General features: G+C 32.9%; 1 protein-coding gene across 1 annotated transcript in view; it reads left to right on the forward strand.

Moving 5' to 3' along the window:
• The window catches only part of LOC124359802, a 37,778-nt gene that overhangs the window by 13,472 nt on the left and 6,536 nt on the right, over positions 1–17,770 (forward strand). Inside the window, exons 11-19 of the mRNA XM_046812845.1 lie at positions 848–1,101; positions 2,105–2,276; positions 3,292–3,560; positions 4,440–4,551; positions 5,227–5,313; positions 10,057–10,191; positions 12,429–12,561; positions 13,170–13,311; positions 17,035–17,159. Of these exons, the coding sequence (XP_046668801.1) occupies positions 848–1,101; positions 2,105–2,276; positions 3,292–3,560; positions 4,440–4,551; positions 5,227–5,313; positions 10,057–10,191; positions 12,429–12,561; positions 13,170–13,311; positions 17,035–17,159 (1,429 nt within the window). The remainder of the gene's footprint in view (positions 1–847; positions 1,102–2,104; positions 2,277–3,291; positions 3,561–4,439; positions 4,552–5,226; positions 5,314–10,056; positions 10,192–12,428; positions 12,562–13,169; positions 13,312–17,034; positions 17,160–17,770) is intronic.

Consider the following 17,770-nt stretch of genomic DNA (forward strand, 5'->3'; position numbering starts at 1 on the left):
TCAACTACAGTATTGACATAATTATCACACAATACCACTCATGTTGGTACTCTTTCGTTATTACACAGTTTTAGTGTATACAATAATACATAGCTGTTTAACAGAGAATCCTAGGTCAATTAGGGTCAGTGCTAATTGGTTGAGGAACTTTGTCCTTACGATATGAATGCATTTTATACTGAATTGATAACAAATTTTGTAATAATCTTTCTTTCTTTATCCAATGGAGTGTATGCTGTTTGTAACCATTTAATGAGCTATAAATAAATGGTAAAGTTTTATACAAATCACTAAAACTTTTTTTACAAAACGATGGTATTCGGAGAAAATCAAGATTTATTAGGTTTATAAATAAAATTTTCCCAAAGGTATTTATAGATTTTGTCAAATTTCATAAAAATCAGAACTTTTGTATCACAATATTCATTGAATTTTATAACAGAAATTACAGTTCAATATTTTATAACTTTAGGATAAAAATTATTGAGAGAAAGTGGTTTGTGTCTATTTGTTTAGTATAAAGAAATGAGTTCAACCTAAATCAATGTATTGATTTTAGTAACAATTTAATTTAAATACACTATATTTAAAATACAGAAACAAATGTACAGACATTTTTTTAAAAGCAACTTTATTACTTGATTTGAAAACCAAGTTTGTTGAACACCATACTTTCTTCTACACAATGTGGAAGAGAGTACAAAAAGGAGGGATTCACAGTTGCCATAAACATGTTAAGTAGTGAAAATTAAAAATAAAACCACAGTTTGTTAATACCCATTAGGAAGCTGGATTATTATTATAAGTTTATAAAAAGTATTATTATTACCGTACGTTCTGATTGTAGGTGTACTTTGAGAACAAAACTGCAGAGTGTCTCTCCTATTCACCTGTAGGGTTTTGTCGTATCGGCTCTCTGTCAGAGCGGCTGGGTATGATGAACATAGCTGGTCGCAAAAACGAGAGTGAACTGCTGAGCCGTCGTCTGTGGACCGACACTCTACTTCCACTGACAGGCTCTTATACCATCATTGGTCGGTCCTTCGTTATCTACGATGACCATGGACCCAAGGCTAGAGGGGAGAGGCTGGCTTGTAGCAAGTATGTTATTACACGTGTAATGATTAATGATGGTTTATATCATGTACAGTGGTTGGATTTCTGAACCCATTGCGGGTCACTGACGAAATATCTCGTCATGCATTAGCTGGGTCTTGCGGCACGATGACGAGCAGGTCACAAATTTTATCTGCTTTTAAAGTTACCTCCTAATAATTTAAATAATATCTTGAACACCTTTAGCATCATTAATAGTCTATTGAATATTATTAACAACAACCTTTCTTTAATGTAGAATCTTGGAGCATTGGAAAAAAGGGTTTATCGTACTATCACTAGTATAAACAAATTCAACATTTTCCAATATATAATTTTTATTCTGTGCAAGGCCTTTCTGAATCAAAGATTCCATCATCATAGTGCCTGATGATGGAATCTTTGATTCAGAAAGGCCTTGCACAGAATAAAAATTATATATTGGAAAATGTTGAATTTGTTTATACTAGTGATAGTACGATAAAAACCTTTCTTTAGTTTTATCAAACAAGTTTGTAAATATTCTATAGATTACAGATGTACATAAAAGTTGAAGAATCAGCTATTTATTCTCCGTTATGTAAATGCCACTGATCTATTGATTTCCTCAACTGCTTTTACAACAGCAACTAGTTTCGCATTTTACAGTACAGTTGCATGTATTATTATTGGCAGTAATAATAATAATACTGCAGTTAATAATAATATAATCACAGGGTGGTTCAATGTGGTGCAGCATTAGTGTTCTGATGTTGAGCCGTAAATAAATTTGCGCCGCCTGCTGGGACAAGAGCGGCCAAACAAAATGATCCACAATGGATTAACCCTCTTCAATCCTCTATAGGAAGACATCTTATTCCTAACATTTCCAAACATATTCCAATCAAATGCCTTATAAAGTCTGAGATCAATATTCTATGTTGCTCATTCCCCTATAACTAGCTAAACTTTGCAAAACATAATTACTTAAAAATAATAAACTCTTTATGTAAACTATGCAATTTTTCAGAATTACTAACACATTCCGTCGCAAAGGTGTAGTGAGGGATTGGTTTGGAAATGGAGAAGAAACATCAGTAAAAGGAAAGATAGAGTTCTTCCAGGAGACTGAGTATGAAGCTACAGACATGGAGTTTTCTCTGGGTGGTCTGGTCGGTGCCGGAACATATCATATACACAGGGTACGATAATCCTTAGAATATATTTTCAATTACTGTCTTAAGGCTAGAGTAAAAGTGGCAAATAACACAGAATTTATTATTATTTTTCATACAGAACTCTCATATATGGTTTTATTTATCATTATTAAATTTAAGTAATATATTAGAAAATATGGTGCATGAATACATAATGATGAATCTTTAGGGCAGAGTATTATTAATTGTTTTATTTCAGCTCCAATTGTTTTATTCTTGATGAACCAAGACTACATTAATAAGAGTTAATTTAACTTCAACTGTGGCTGTGATAAGTATCTAGGTCATAATCTCTGTTTCTTTCTGTATTATCATAACATTTTCTATTTATGTTTTGATGGATTAAAATAATAAATAAATACATCTTTTAATAAAGGATATATTACACATACAGATTTTGATTAATTGAAATTGAAAGTAAATATTGTGTTCAACAGATCTTGGAAGTTTGAAGAGATTTGGTTAGCTTTGCCTAGTACACAAATACCTAGGCCATCCGAATTGCCATTTAGGCATTTTTTAACAAATGTATAATATTTACATAGAAGTATACATAGAAAGCCAAACTATTAACATTATTCAAAAAGAATATTTATTTAGTCATCACAATGATGTTGATTAGTTTATTTAAAATGTGGTGTCAAATTTGAATTTGATCAAAATCAGTTGGTAAAATAGGTTTTTATATTTCAGAACTATTAATATATTTATTAATTTTTGATCTGTTACAACAGAGTTTTATATTTGGTACAATACATTACATCACAGTAAAGATTATAGTGCAACAATGTTATAACATTGCAAAAAACTTTTTGTATAAAATAGCCACAACAATTTATTGTTGTGAACTACTTTACTCTACAAACACATGAAATGAAATATCATGGCAGAACTTCAAAGCGTTAATGGCCTCTTCTTTTATGAATTCCAGATCCAAATATTTTCTTCACAAAATCTGTACTAGACGATCTCACTCATGTTTTGTTAAACCCATGAACAGATGCCTGTGAGTGAGCATCTGGAGTTCCCTTGTGAAGAGTCGACTCTGGGCACCGTGTTCGATCCATACAACGTGGGAGAGGTGACTTCCCCTCCCCCCACCCCTGGTACCCCAGATATGTATGCGGTAGGAGACCTCAGTGGAAAATACGGGAGGCTAGACCAACTCTCTCATCTTGACACTTTCCACAATGACTCGTCTCTCATGTTGTTTGGTCAAAGCAGCGTGCTCGGTCGGTCTGTTGTTATCTTCAGGAAACACACAGCTAGGTACGACCCAAGTTTGGCTAAAGTTGACTGAAGTGGGTATGAAACCTAAATAGAATCAATTCTATTTTTTAAGATTAATTCATTTATATGTTAAAGAGAGTATCAGTTCAATTTATTTTAGAACTGCATTTTAATTGTTGCTTTTGTGATTCAGTTTATAGTATTGTTAATAGCTAAAAAGCATTAAAATATATTATCCCATCAAATAAGTGAGAAAATCCATTGCAAACGCTCTTTTTTATTGCATATACTTCTTCTTGTTCATTTAAAATCAACCAATCACATAATGTTGTTTGTTTGTGAGGCCTTTTGTTTTAAAAGAAAACATAATCAGCTCCATTTTAGTTCAGTTACATAGATTTGAATGCTTCTTTGAAAACTAATGGGCTCTCAAATAAAAGCTCCAAAATTGTTGGACTGTTTGTTTTACATTTATAAGGATTAGTGAGCAAATAGAAATTCTTATGCTAGGCCATTTTTCCACTATACAATATGAACTTATTAAAATTCAGCCTTTTCTTGTTTCAATTATTAATATTCTGTTATCTCTTCCTTACATCACTACTCCTCTTGGATGCCTCTCCTTGTTTTATATTTTAAATTTCCTTGCTTTCCTGACACGTGGAAGTGTTCACCAAACCATAAAATAACTTAATATCATCATAAATCTAAACTAGAGTAGGTTGATTTGTTGTATACTTTGATATGGTTACTAAAAGTCAATCTCTAATTTTCAAGTCTAGAACATAGTTAACATAAAAAAACACAAGTAAAATGAATAAAATGTGTATTTCTATTTAATGTTCAAGTTAATAATCTTCAGTTTAGTATTAAAAGAACCACAGTACAATGATTTTTAATGTTTAAAACTTGAACCAGATGGACATGTGCCACGGTAGAGAGAGGCTATGCTCCATCAGAAGCCAGAGAACTGAGGGCTGTTGCCTCCTTCCACCACCCTAATGGGTATGCCTGGGGATACATACGCATGGTAAGTCCTGTAATTCTACCCCTACTTAAAAAAAAAATCTTTTTTAATCATTGCAGAATTGTTGAAACAGCACTCAAAACTGAATGATAGCTGAGGACCAATTATTATTAGAGATGAAAAGTATGTGGGGTTTTTCTCTCTTTTGTACATTTTCAGCAATATAAATCGAAATAATGGAGGAAATAAACCAACGTAACAAAGTATCAATGTACTGGATAGAACATAATGAAGTCACACCAAATCCAAATGCAATTGTGTACCTGATGAGACAATGAGAATACTTCTTCACCTAGATTGCACTACTTTATGCAGTCTGGGTGTCTCTGATGTCGAAACAATGCAGGGGGTCGTTTTAAACGTCTTCGTTGCCAACTATTTTTGGATCCCTTCAGATGAACATGACTCCATATTACAGGAGTCAAGTCTGCAACATGCAGTAAGAGGAAAGTGAACTGGAGCTAAATTCAACATTCACAACGATAACTAGCTTAGCAACAACTAGTCTTTAAAATGTTGTTTCTCTCTGTGGTTGCATATGATGCAATGTAAATACAGTCTACCTATGCATTTTAGTTCATTATGTTCAAACTCTTACAGAGTTCAAATTGCTTCTCCCATAGGTGCTTTGTTGCAGGTAGTCTTCAAGATATTTAATCTTATGATCTATGTTGGCAGACTCAACTCATACACTTTGATGGTAGTGCGAGTGACACCATCATAGAAGTGAATCTGAAACATCCTGGTGAACACGATCGTAACTTTGTAAGTGTTATCTGTAGCAGTTTGCTGTTATTTCCTAAAATCTTGTACTTCATAAGATATTGAATTTACAATTTAGATTGTCTATTACAAAATTATATTATTAAGTGTGTTTAAAAAAGTATCATTATACTATGAGGGTTATCAAGAAAGTAACAGACATTTTGAAATAAAAAATAACCAACATTTTATTATATACATTTAAAAGCTATACTCTTAGGCTATTTTTTAACGAAATCTCTGTGCGAATTCAGACATTTATCATAACATCAATTAAGTTTTCCGATTCTAGCTTTGTAGAAATCTGCCCCTGAAATCTTAACCATTGATTAACGCCAGCCAGCGTCACTATCGAAGTGCTGCGTTGCGAGCTGGGTCTTCATCTTTGATCAGACATAAACTGTAAAGCTATAGATGCAAGTGTGAGGCAATATATACAAGAGTACGTGCGAGTGAAATATTTACTTGTGTAGATTGAATAATAATATAAATATGTAGTTATTGATGATTAAGGAATTTATGTTTTAAATTTTAATATTGATAAATAATTACAATACAAACAAAATAACCTAGAAAATTATGTTTTTAAATCTATGAATTTTATTTTATTTAGAAAATTGAGTTTAATATAAAATTAAAATTTGATAGCTTAAATTAAATATATATATTTATATATGTACTGTATATATATATATATATATATATATATATATATATATATATATATATATAATATGTATTATATTATGAACTCCACATTATAGGGTTATCTTTATGTTAGAATAATAAATCGTAAACTAAAACCCTTTTAAATTCTTTTATTTCAGACACGTGTTTTCGGTATAAACCATCTTCAGTGTGAACATTAACCTCTAATTAAATTATAAAACAAAACAAATAAATATACACCTGTCGACTATTTAAACAGATGTTAAACTTATATGACACAGTTGTAATTTTTGATTAAGATTCTGTGTTTGATATTTTTTCAAAGATAGGATTTGTTTTATTTTTTAAATTGCTATTTAATATGTTGTGAGGATCTTTTTTATAATTTAGATAAATGTGTAATTCTTCTTTAGTGTTTAATTTTTCTCCTTTCCTTTCGATATCCAAAATTTCCATGTTCTATTCAATATTTTTGTAGTTATGTCCAGTTTCTAATAAATGTTCAGCGAAATTTGATTTTATTGTAGACATGTTGTTTGTTTTCAAAGCTTGTATATGTTCTTTAAACCTTTTATTAAAAATTTCTGCCAGTTTGTCCCAATATAGTAGCTTTCACAGTCACTACAGTTAATTTTGTATACTCCACATTGTTTGTATAAATCTTTGTTTGTCATCTTTTTGGCTTATTTTGTTTTCAATCAGTTTAAAAGTATTATTTCTTGTTTGGTAACTGATGGAAAATTTTGAATTTTGAAAGGTTTTTCGAACAGCTTTGTTTATTTTAGTATTGAAAGGTACACATATATATTTCTGAATTTCATATTATTATTAGGATTAGGCCGTATTGTATTGGTTTATTGATTTTTTCTTGTTTTTTTTCTGAATCATTTTGTCTACAATATGGGGTTTGATATCCATTTTTTGACAGCTAGATATTTTATGATTTCCATTTCCTTAGTTTTATTTTCATCACTCATTGGTATATTTTAACATCGTCCATCTCAAGAAAACTAAAAGATAATAACTGGTATAATATCAAAAGCCGACAAAGGGAATACAGTAGTAATTATCGACAGCCAAACATATCAAGAAAAGATTGAAACATTCATTGACAGCAACAATCTTAAAAAATTAAAAAAAGGACCCAACCCAAGAATACACAAAACTTATAAATTCTTATTAATAACTAAATGCAAAAGTTTAACAAAAGCAGAGCAATACCAACTCAAAATGACAAAATCCAAAAGCTCCTACACTAAAAGGTCAACCAAAGACTCATAAACCGGATATTCCAATTAGACCAGTAGTCAACTTTCGTAACGCTCCTACTTACAAGGTATGTAAATTTTTAAATAACAAAATAAAAACCAACATGCAATTTGAAGACAATTACAGTATATTAAATTCAAGTAATCTGGCAAAATCAAATTAAAGACATTCAAATTCCATTAAACTCGTTCTTCATTTCCTTTGATGTTAACAACATGTACTCGAACATTCCAAAACAAGAAACAATGCAAATTCTAAAAGATAATCTAATAAAATACAGTCAACTTGAAATGAATGAAATTGACGATATTTTTATCATTGACAAAGTCTACTGTTAATCAAAATTATTTTCAATACAAAAAGGACTTTTACAAACAAGAAGATGGGTTGGCAATGGGATCTTCTCTTTCAGGCCTTCTTGCAAATATATATATCAACATTTAGAAAACAACAAAATAATGAGTGTTACTAATCCATTTAAAGATAAAATAATTTACTGGTTTAGATATGTTGATGATATCTTATGTCTTTTCAAAGGAGATGAGAAGCAAGCAGACCAGTTTTTTAACATTCCTCAATTCTATATCCCCAACAATTAAGTTTTCAAAAGAAATCCAAAAAGTCAAAATTAACTTTCTTGATATAAGCATTTCTAATCTTAATGGAAACCACTCATTTGAAATTTATAGAAAAACAACCCAAACAGATCTTCTAATACCATCAACCTCTAACCATCCATGGAAACACAAATTAGCAGCATTTCACTCAATGATAAACAGAATGTTAAATATACCAATGAGTGATGAAAATAAAACTAAGGAAATGGAAATCATAAAATATCTAGCTGTCAAAAATGGATATCAACCCCATATTGTAGACAAAATGATTCAGAAAAAAAAACAAGAAAAATCAATAAAACCAATACAATACGGCCTAATCCTAATAATAATGAAATTCAGAATATATATTATGTGTACCTTTCAATACTAAAATAAACAAAGCTGTTCGAAAAACCTTTCAAAATTCAAAATTTTCCATCAGTTACCAAACAAGAAATAATACTTTTAAACTGATTGAAAACAAAATAAAGCCAAAAAGATGACAAACAAGATTTTATACAAACAATGTGGAGTATACAAAATTAACTGTAGTGACTGTGAAAGCTACTATATTGGACAAACTGGCAGAAATTTTTAATAAAAGGTTTAAAGAACATATACAAGCTTTGAAAACAAACAACATGTCTACAATAAAAATCAAATTTCGCTGAACATTTATTAGAAACTGGACATAATTACAAAAATATTGAAAAGAACATGGAAATTTTGGATATCGAAAGGAAAGGAGAAAAATTAAACACTAAAGAAGAATTACACATTTATCTAAATTATAAAAAGATCCTCACAACATATTAAATAGCAATTTAAAAAATAAAACAAATCCTATCTTTGAAAAAAATATCAAACACAGAATCTTAATCAAAAATTACAACTGTGTCATATAAGTTTAACATCTGTTTAAATAGTCGACAGGTGTATATTTATTTGTTTTGTTTATAATTTAATTAGAGGGTTAATGTTCACACTGAAGATGGTTTATACCGAAACACGTGTCTGAAATAAAAGAATTTAAAAGGGTTTTAGTTTACGATTTATTATTCTAATATATATAATATGTATATATATATATATATTAATATATGTATGTAGTAATATATGCCAAATGAATATAAATACCATTACATTATTTTTTCATTGAATTTTTCAATACTAAATATTTAAAATATCAAATTTTAATTTTATATATATATATATATATATATATATATATATATATATACATTAAATTGTATAAATGGCAATAGCCTAATTTAATTTCAATAAACATTGAATCACAAAAAGTACTTGCTCCGCTGGGAGTCGAACCCGCATCTCTCACTTGCCAGGTGAATGTGCTACCATTACACCACAGAGCGCTTACTTTTTCCGATTCAATTATTTTGTATTTGGCCGTATCTGTCACATATGCGTTTAAATAAGCAAACTAACATATGTATACATACATGAGATATTTGTAAATATGTTCAATGATTTTATTTATTTTCAGCATTGCCCCACCATTGCTCTACGTTATGCGTAAAAAAGTCAGTAGCTCCACCATGGTTTGAGATTGTCTCAGAAACATCGTATTGTACTCATTTGTGTACCTAATGAGACAGTGAGAACACCATTTCATCTTGATTACAATTGATTGTAGTCTAGGTGACTCTGGTGTTGAAACGATGTAGAAAGTTTGTTTTGATTTTCTTCACCGTCAACTGTTTTGGATCTCTTCAGATGAATATTGATTCCAGATAGGGGTAAAATCTGTCACGGTGCCGGACTTCAGAAGGTGAACTGGAGCTAAACTTAACATTCTCATTGAATCAACCCTTCCCACTATTGGTCTATGTTATATGAAGTTTGTATTTAATACATCTTTGCTTCCACTTACCTGCCGAAGCCACGATGATTAAATTTTTATAGTACCTTATCATTCTTACCTGTATTGGGAGCATGTGCTGAGAAATTTTCAGCTTTTATAAAATAACAAAGGTTAGGCGTTCACGGGCTCTTACCCTAATACTTTCAATTAGCTTCAGGAATGGTCACTATTTTATGTTATGGTAATTGCTGCAGGATTGGTGAAATTTTGATTTTACAATAAAAGGTAATAAGAATTATGACTAATGCCAACTGCTAACTTAAGATTCTATTTGAAATGTTATGTAACAATGATTTGTGTTTAAGACTCTTGTTGATGAACTAGACACAAAACCACAACTGGGCGATCTATGTGAACCCGGTGGGAGTGGATGCTACTGTGAAGGTGCTACACACACGATGTACAGCTGCTGGGTACTTGTGGAACCCTTACTACACTCAACTCGCAGATCCACTCAACGTGAGTCAAGCAAACAGACTATCACTAGATTCTATATTTCCTGTTTAAGATTTTTTTTTGCAAATGTTTAGAGTTACAAAAAAAGTTTAGACTTACAACAATTTAGGTGTTGTAAAATAGTGTTTCTCTTATAGTAACACAATCTCTGTCAGAACTATATAATACCTTGCTATTTACCTACCAAATTTAAAATTCACATCTAACAAATTTAAGAAGACTATAAGTAAGTTGTTAATAGAAAATTTTCTATACTAAAGTGAAGACTTCTTTAAAATAAAAATGAGATAATTGTAAGCTGTAATCCGCAACTTTTGTTAATGTATTTCATTATTAGATGTTATATGCAACAAGAAAATATTATGTCAAGTGCTTCGAGATTCTGGCATGCAAGGGATTAATTTTAATGTAATAAATTTATATAGGTAACTTTCAAATTTAAAATTTTGAAATTAAATGAATTGAAAATAAGTAGAGAAATTTATTAGCCATTAGGTTTTATATTTGATTCTGAACATTTTCTGTTAAAAGATGTGTTATTGATAGGACTGTACTCAGCTTTGGTAGACCCTGGAAAAGATAAAAAAATTGGATTATGGTGGTTGGGTCTGCCACCTCAATCGTACGTCTACGATACCTTAAAATAGATGTGTGGCCCCAGTAAAATTGTCTGAAAAAACTCTGAGTACAGAGTAAAATGGTCTGAGTACAGGATTGGTTATTGAGAATGTTTGCAAATATACTGAATAGCTTTTTGTATCAATTTTTAGTTACTCCAAAATGTTTTAAAATTACTCCAATATATCTCCAAAAATTGTGAGATTTAAAAAAAAGATTTTTGAAATTTCCACTTTTTGCAAAATACAATAATCTCTTAATAATGTCTGTATCATTAAGACATGCTTCTTACGTAAATAACATTAATTTTCTAGTGTTCTATTTCGTTATACATTAATAGAACATTTTAGATTTTATTACAGTAGAATCTCTCATATCCGACCATGATGGGACCGAGCCATGGTTGGAACGACCAAAAGGTCAGATATCGGAAGGAGCAAAACACGCCTTTTCCAGGTAGAAAAAACTACATGTATGCAGTGTACTACAATAAGCAAACAACTTTATTGTACTTGTGAATACCAGCGTTTGTATGTTGCTGAATACATTTGAAACACTTTTTAAATGAAATGGGTTTTTGTTTCAATTTTGTCAATCTTAACCGTTTGGATGTTGCTAGATGTATTTAAGTGCAACGTCGAAGGTGTCTTTAGCAGCAGAATGACTCACTATGTTGTCTCTTGTGGTTTCCTCTTCATCCGAGTCAATTTCTTCTTACTCGGCTTCGTTCTGCACAATAGCAATGATTTGGTTGTCACTGAGATCTTCATTGGCTGTAACTTCCGAAACATCACCTTCAACAAGCCACTCTTCTACATCTGCCATCTGGAGATCGTGCTGAAACACTTGCAGATTTTGTAATGTTTCTGTTTTGTCTGTCTCAACATCTGCTTCTGTCAAAGTTGGCTCATGATCAGACTCAGGTTCTTCTTGTTTCAATGATGGCCAATTCTTTTTCCAGGCCTTCTAAAGGGTGGTTTGTTTAATTTTGTCCCAAGCTGCAGCAACGATATAAATGTCATCTTTTATATTTAAACTTTTCATTGCCTCAAAAAGCTTACATCCTTCTTCTGTTTTTTCTACGAGAGAGCCTTCTCAATGATGCCCTGATCCATAGGCTGTATTGAAGGCGGTAAAAATCAAGTCACAATAGGCTCGCCAACAGAGCACGGTCAGATCACACAGACAATACACTAGACAGACGGGAGGACACTAGATCGGATATCGGGAGGAGTCTTATGTGGGAAGGTCGGATATGAGAGGTTCTACTGTATGTAGAAAAATGCATGCTACTATTCACTATGGATTTTTTTGTATTCCAATCACATTCAAGTACTATGGATTTAAAAGCTTGGATTCCTATTACAACTTTTCCATTTTAATGATTTTGATGCACAATAAATACTGTTCATTACTTTCATCAGTACATTAGTACATGTACTATGAAACAGCTGTGTATTCATGGGAAGGGTTAGAATGTATTGTGAAACAATTTAACTGTATCAAGATAACAACAAACTCATATATAAAATATATCAAATTCCTAAACAACATCTGATATAATGTATATTAAATTTTCTTACAATATCAGACATTTGAGTTCTTAGTGATAAAAATTTCAGCAAGACTTGTATCGTGAGGAATGTGGGCCGGATCATCCACTCCGCTGTTACGTCGGAGACCTTTCTGGACGACTTGGTACCATTGATATTGGTGGCCGCAAGCGAGTCTTCTCCGACCCTAACTTCCCTCTGGGTAAGAAAACCATTTTCTTCTACCACTTTTATTGTTAACAAGTTTTGTACTTACTTCAATATTTGATGATAAGTTATTAGAATACAAATTGAAATTGATTATAACTTTAAAGTAGTTTTTTTGTAATAATACAAAACTTTAATTAAAACAGTTGGAGATTTTCCCATTTTAAAGTGATATTTTCTATGTACTGTTATGTAGGACTTCTTTAATTTTGTGCAATATTTTCTTCTTTGATGAATGAAACAAAATTAATTATAGGCTTACTTTATAAGATTAACTTTTTGAATACCATCCTCCTATGCTATTTTTAACCAAATGTTTGTAAAAAGTTTATTAATTAAGTAATTATATCTTATATATAACAATATCTTAAGGAATTAAGAGACTTTTTTAGAAAAAAATCATTTAATCTTATAAAACCATGAAGCTTTGTCAAATGTTTAACCACATTACCCAAATTATTCGCTTTTTATTGAACCACCTAGTACTTTTTATTACATCAAGGGAAAACTGGATCAAACCACTTGGTCAAAGGCCGGGTAAGATTTTCTTATTTAAAGTTTTTATTCTAGGAAGGGACTGAAAATTCCTATTTCGTGTTTTAGAAGGCACGGTGTCAGCAATGGGAAAGTCAATTGTAATCCTGGACAAAAACAGAGGTGCAGACAAATTTGCCTGTGCCAACATAGAGCCAGACAAAGACACAATTAAGTATGTCAATGTTCGGAGAACTCCCAAGTTCATTGTGTAAGTAAATACTTATTTTTTATAGATTCCAATATTGTTTATTTTATTGATCTGTCAGGCTATTACTCACATGAACTTCATCGTCCTTGAGACCACCTTATGGCAAGATGAGATTTTTGCTAGTCTTGCACACTTCTGCACACTGTCAGTGTTAGTGCAGAGTTTCTTCCAGACTACTTTCTTAGCTGTATGAACCTTGTTGTTGTATTGTGAGTTGTACAGTGTAAGAGCCTCGTAGTAGGTCCCAAGTACCAAGTATTTGCTCTCCTGAATAAAGCCCTGACTCTCTTCCTCGAAGAGGACAGTTCATAGCTTCACCAGGCTACTTTGGGTCTATTGCAGTTATTTGAACAGGTGAGATCAAATACACCATAATATCAGAAGTCAGACTGTCGGCAGATTTGTCCAGCTGCACTGTATTGTGAATGTATTTCCAGTTACTACCACTGTCCAACCCCCTCGTCCTCGTCGTGAGGGACGGGCAACGGCTCAAAGAGACGGCTAACGGGGCTCTGGTGAAGCTACGTCAGGTCTAGCAAGCCGGTAGTGGATAAAACTTGCTTTCAAAAATAAGAACAGCCTCGGAAAGGATGGAAATTTACGCAACGACCCGGCAATTGTTTAAGGTTAAGAATTTGGTACAATAAATGTTGTGACGCTTAGGAACAAGTTAGAAGAGGTAGTAGAGATGATGAAGAGAAGAAGAATAAACATAATGGGAATCAGTGAAACAAAGTGGAAAGGTAGTGGAAGTAGAGAAGTGGGACAGGGATACAGGATTTGGTGGTCTGGAGGAGAAATTGGAAGAAGAAATGGAGTAGCTATAGTCATGGACAAAAAGATGACAAGCAGAGTGATGAAAGTGGATGTGGTAAGTGAAAGAATTATTAAAGTTACGGTCAGAATGGAGGGGGAGATAATGGACATAATACAGGTATACGCACCACAAACAGGATGCACAGGACGATGAGAAGAGAGAGTTTGAAGAGGATCTGGAAAGACAAGTAAAAGAAGAGAGAACAATAATAATTGGGGATTTTAACGCACAAGTGGGTAAGTTTAGACAAGGATATGAAAGAGGTAATGGGATGTTATGGTGGAGTAGGAACAAGGAATTTAGAAGGAGAAAATTTACTGGATTTTTGTTTAAGGAATGATATAGTGATAGGGAACACCTGGAACAAGAAAAGGGATAGCCACAAATACACAAGATACAATTGGAATGGTGAACAGCCAAGTTTAATAGATTATATATTAGTGAGGAAATGCCTGCAGCCATACATGGCAGATGTAAAAGTTATACCCAGTGAAAGTATGGGAGGAGATCACAGGCTGGTGGTAGCTGATTTTCAAAGAATGAGGTTTGGAAAGGATACATGCAAAAGACTAACAAGAATCAAGACATGGAAGTTTAAAAGATACGAAAGTTAGAGAGGAGTTTGTAAATAACATTAGAGGAACGATACCCAAGGGGGAGGTCAAAACAGGGAGAGGAGGAATGGACAAATTTCAAGAATGCTATAGTCAAAGCTGCAGAAGAAACATGTGGACGAACTTCAGGTAAAAAGAAGGGATAAAGAGACCCCTTGGTGGAATGAAAGAATTGCTGAAGCAGTTAAAAACAAAAATAGAGCTTGGCGAGAATGGTTTAAGGATAGGTCAAATGAAAAGAGGATAAATGGAAGAGACTTGCAAGGGCATCAGCAAAGATGATGAAGGAGGCAAAGGAGAGGACATGGAAGGATTTTGAAGAAAAACTGAAATCAAACTTCAAAGGAAATAAGAAGATTTTTTTATGGGGTGATAAGGAACAAGACGAAACCTAAAGAAATGTTGACTAAGGTGGTGGATGTTTCAGGGGAAATCAAATGGGAGGAGAAAGAGGTTTTGAACACGTGGAAAGAGTATTTTAAGGAACTACTGGAAGGAACAGAAAATGAAGAGGAAAGAAGAGATATGACAGAGAGACAGAATATGAAGAGGATTTTAGTATGTTGCGAATTGGAAAAAAGCGGTTAAAGAGATGAAAGAGGGGAAATCTGCGGGAATAGACGAGCTGACGGCTGAGATGATAAAGGCGGCGGGCCCATTGGGAATTCAATGGTTGTACAGAGTGATGAGAGTGATTTGGAAGGAAAAGAAGATACCAGAAGACTGGAAAATGGGAATAATAGTGCCGATTTTTAAGAAAGGCAATAAGCAAAAATGCGAGAATTACAGGGGAATAACTTTGTTTGTGCCATACACAAAAAATTTATGAAAAAATACTGTTGCAGAAAATTAGACCAGTACTGGAAGAAACAGGAAGAGAGGAGCAATGTGGTTTTAGGAAAGGTAGGTCAACGGTGGATGCTATTTTTGTGATGAGACAAGTGTTAGAAAAGAGGTGGGAATACGGAAAAGATACAATGGTAGCGTTTATAGACCTACAGAAGGCATATGATAAGGTACTGAGAGAAAGGATATGGGAGAGTATGAGAAAGAGAGGATTGCGTGAGGGAATAGTAGAAAGAATAAAGAACCTGTACGGCATATGTAAAAACAGGTAAGAATTGAAGAAAAATATACAGATACTTTTAAAACAGAGAGAGGAGTAAGGCAGGGAAGCATATTGTCACCTTTCCTTTTCAATATTATAATGGATGAAATTATTCTAGAAGTACAAGGAAACAGAGGAAGCAGAAGAACTTAAGACAATAGCATATGCGGATGACATAATGATATGGGAAAATAGGGAAGAAGAGTTAGAACGAGAGTTAAACAAATGGGCAAAGTGGCGAAGAAATATGGTTTAAGAGATGAACATACAAAAAATGTAAAGTAATGAAAGTAGAGAGAAGGGATGGAAATAAACAAAGACGTGTTAGTTGAAGGAAAAAGACTTGAAAAGGTGAAGGAATTCTGTTTATTTAGGAAGTATCATAACAGATAGGGGCACAATAAGAGAAGAGATAGGAAACAGAATATGGAAGAGTGGAAAGTTTTTCAATATGGTAAAGAAGATTGTGTGGAGTTGGAACATTGGGAAAGAATCAAAAGTATTGATGTATAAATCTTATTTCCAACCAATTTTATTATATGGAGCAGAGACGTGGACGTGGACTAAAAAATGAATTTAAGCAGATTGCAAGCTGCAGAAATGAGATTTTTAAGAGGGATAGAGAAGACTACAAGAAGAGATAGAATAAGGAACGAAATAAACTAGAGAAAGATTGAAGGTAGTTTCACTGCAAGAGACAATGGAAGGAAGAAGAATACAGTGGATGGGGCATGTGAAGAGGATGGGAGATAATAGAATGCCTAGAATAGCACTGGAGAAGGAGGAAGGAGGAAGAAGACCAAGAGGAAGACCGAGAGGAAGATGGGAGGACCAAGTGTGGAAAGACATAGAGAGAAGGGACTACAGAAAATACAGGTGGTGGATGAAGAGGAGACCTGGAACGATAGACTAAAGTGGAGGAGGCTGTGTACGACGACCCGTGAGAACGGAAACGTCTGACGATGATGATGATGACGATGATGATGACCACTGGATTCCAGTTGCACCCTTAGGTTTTCCTTGTATGACACTCAGATCATATACTGAACTTTTTCAAGTTCCAGGTCTCCTATTTTAAAGCAAATGTGATGATAGAAGAGAATTTTCAAATAGACTCCATTACATTACATTACTCTAACCTTTGAGGATACTTGATGACATTTTTTAACTCATTACTGTCACAGATCCCAGTTCCTGGAGGATGTTCGGAGAGTGATGGGTATTCCCGAGTGGCTACTCACTGTCGACACTCGTCGCACCAAGATACTACATGGAGGGTCTTGTACTCAGCTGCTTGTTCACTTCAAAGGTTATTGGTTACTTTTATTCATTAAAACAAATAGAAATTACAACAAAATTACACAAGTTAAACAACTATTTTTCTTAAAAATACCATTAAGTTACTTCAGGTAGTTCAACTATTTTGTCATATATATAGTATACATAGACCTGCTCTTATGTTCCCATTTTAGATCAAACCAAGATCTAGATATAACTTTGTAGAATCTACATCTTTCAGGAGAACTTCGTCTACTATGACAATAGAAGAATTTTGAGTCAACTACTGCCGAAGATAGAAATAAATAACATTAAACTTGGGATTATTTGGTTTCAAATTGATATCAGAAAATTTTGAATATATGAACTGAGATCAATGAATGATTTGACTTCCAAGTTCTCTTATGAGAAAGTTTGTATGCAGAGAGTTACTGAACCACCTTTCCATCTTGAATGACAAGCTTATCAACACAACTTATTATACACAGAAGACAAAGTAATGGATCCAAAATCGATCCCTGCGGGGTTCCAAGAGTAGTTTTGTTTGCATTCGATACAACATTTGATATCTGAAGACACTGCTCTCTATCTTTGAGATAGGCGAGATCCATTTTTGTGGCTGACCTCGAATGCCACATGCTT

This window comes from Homalodisca vitripennis, chromosome 4 (genome assembly GCF_021130785.1).
Source record: "Homalodisca vitripennis isolate AUS2020 chromosome 4, UT_GWSS_2.1, whole genome shotgun sequence".
NCBI lineage: Eukaryota > Metazoa > Arthropoda > Insecta > Hemiptera > Cicadellidae > Homalodisca > Homalodisca vitripennis.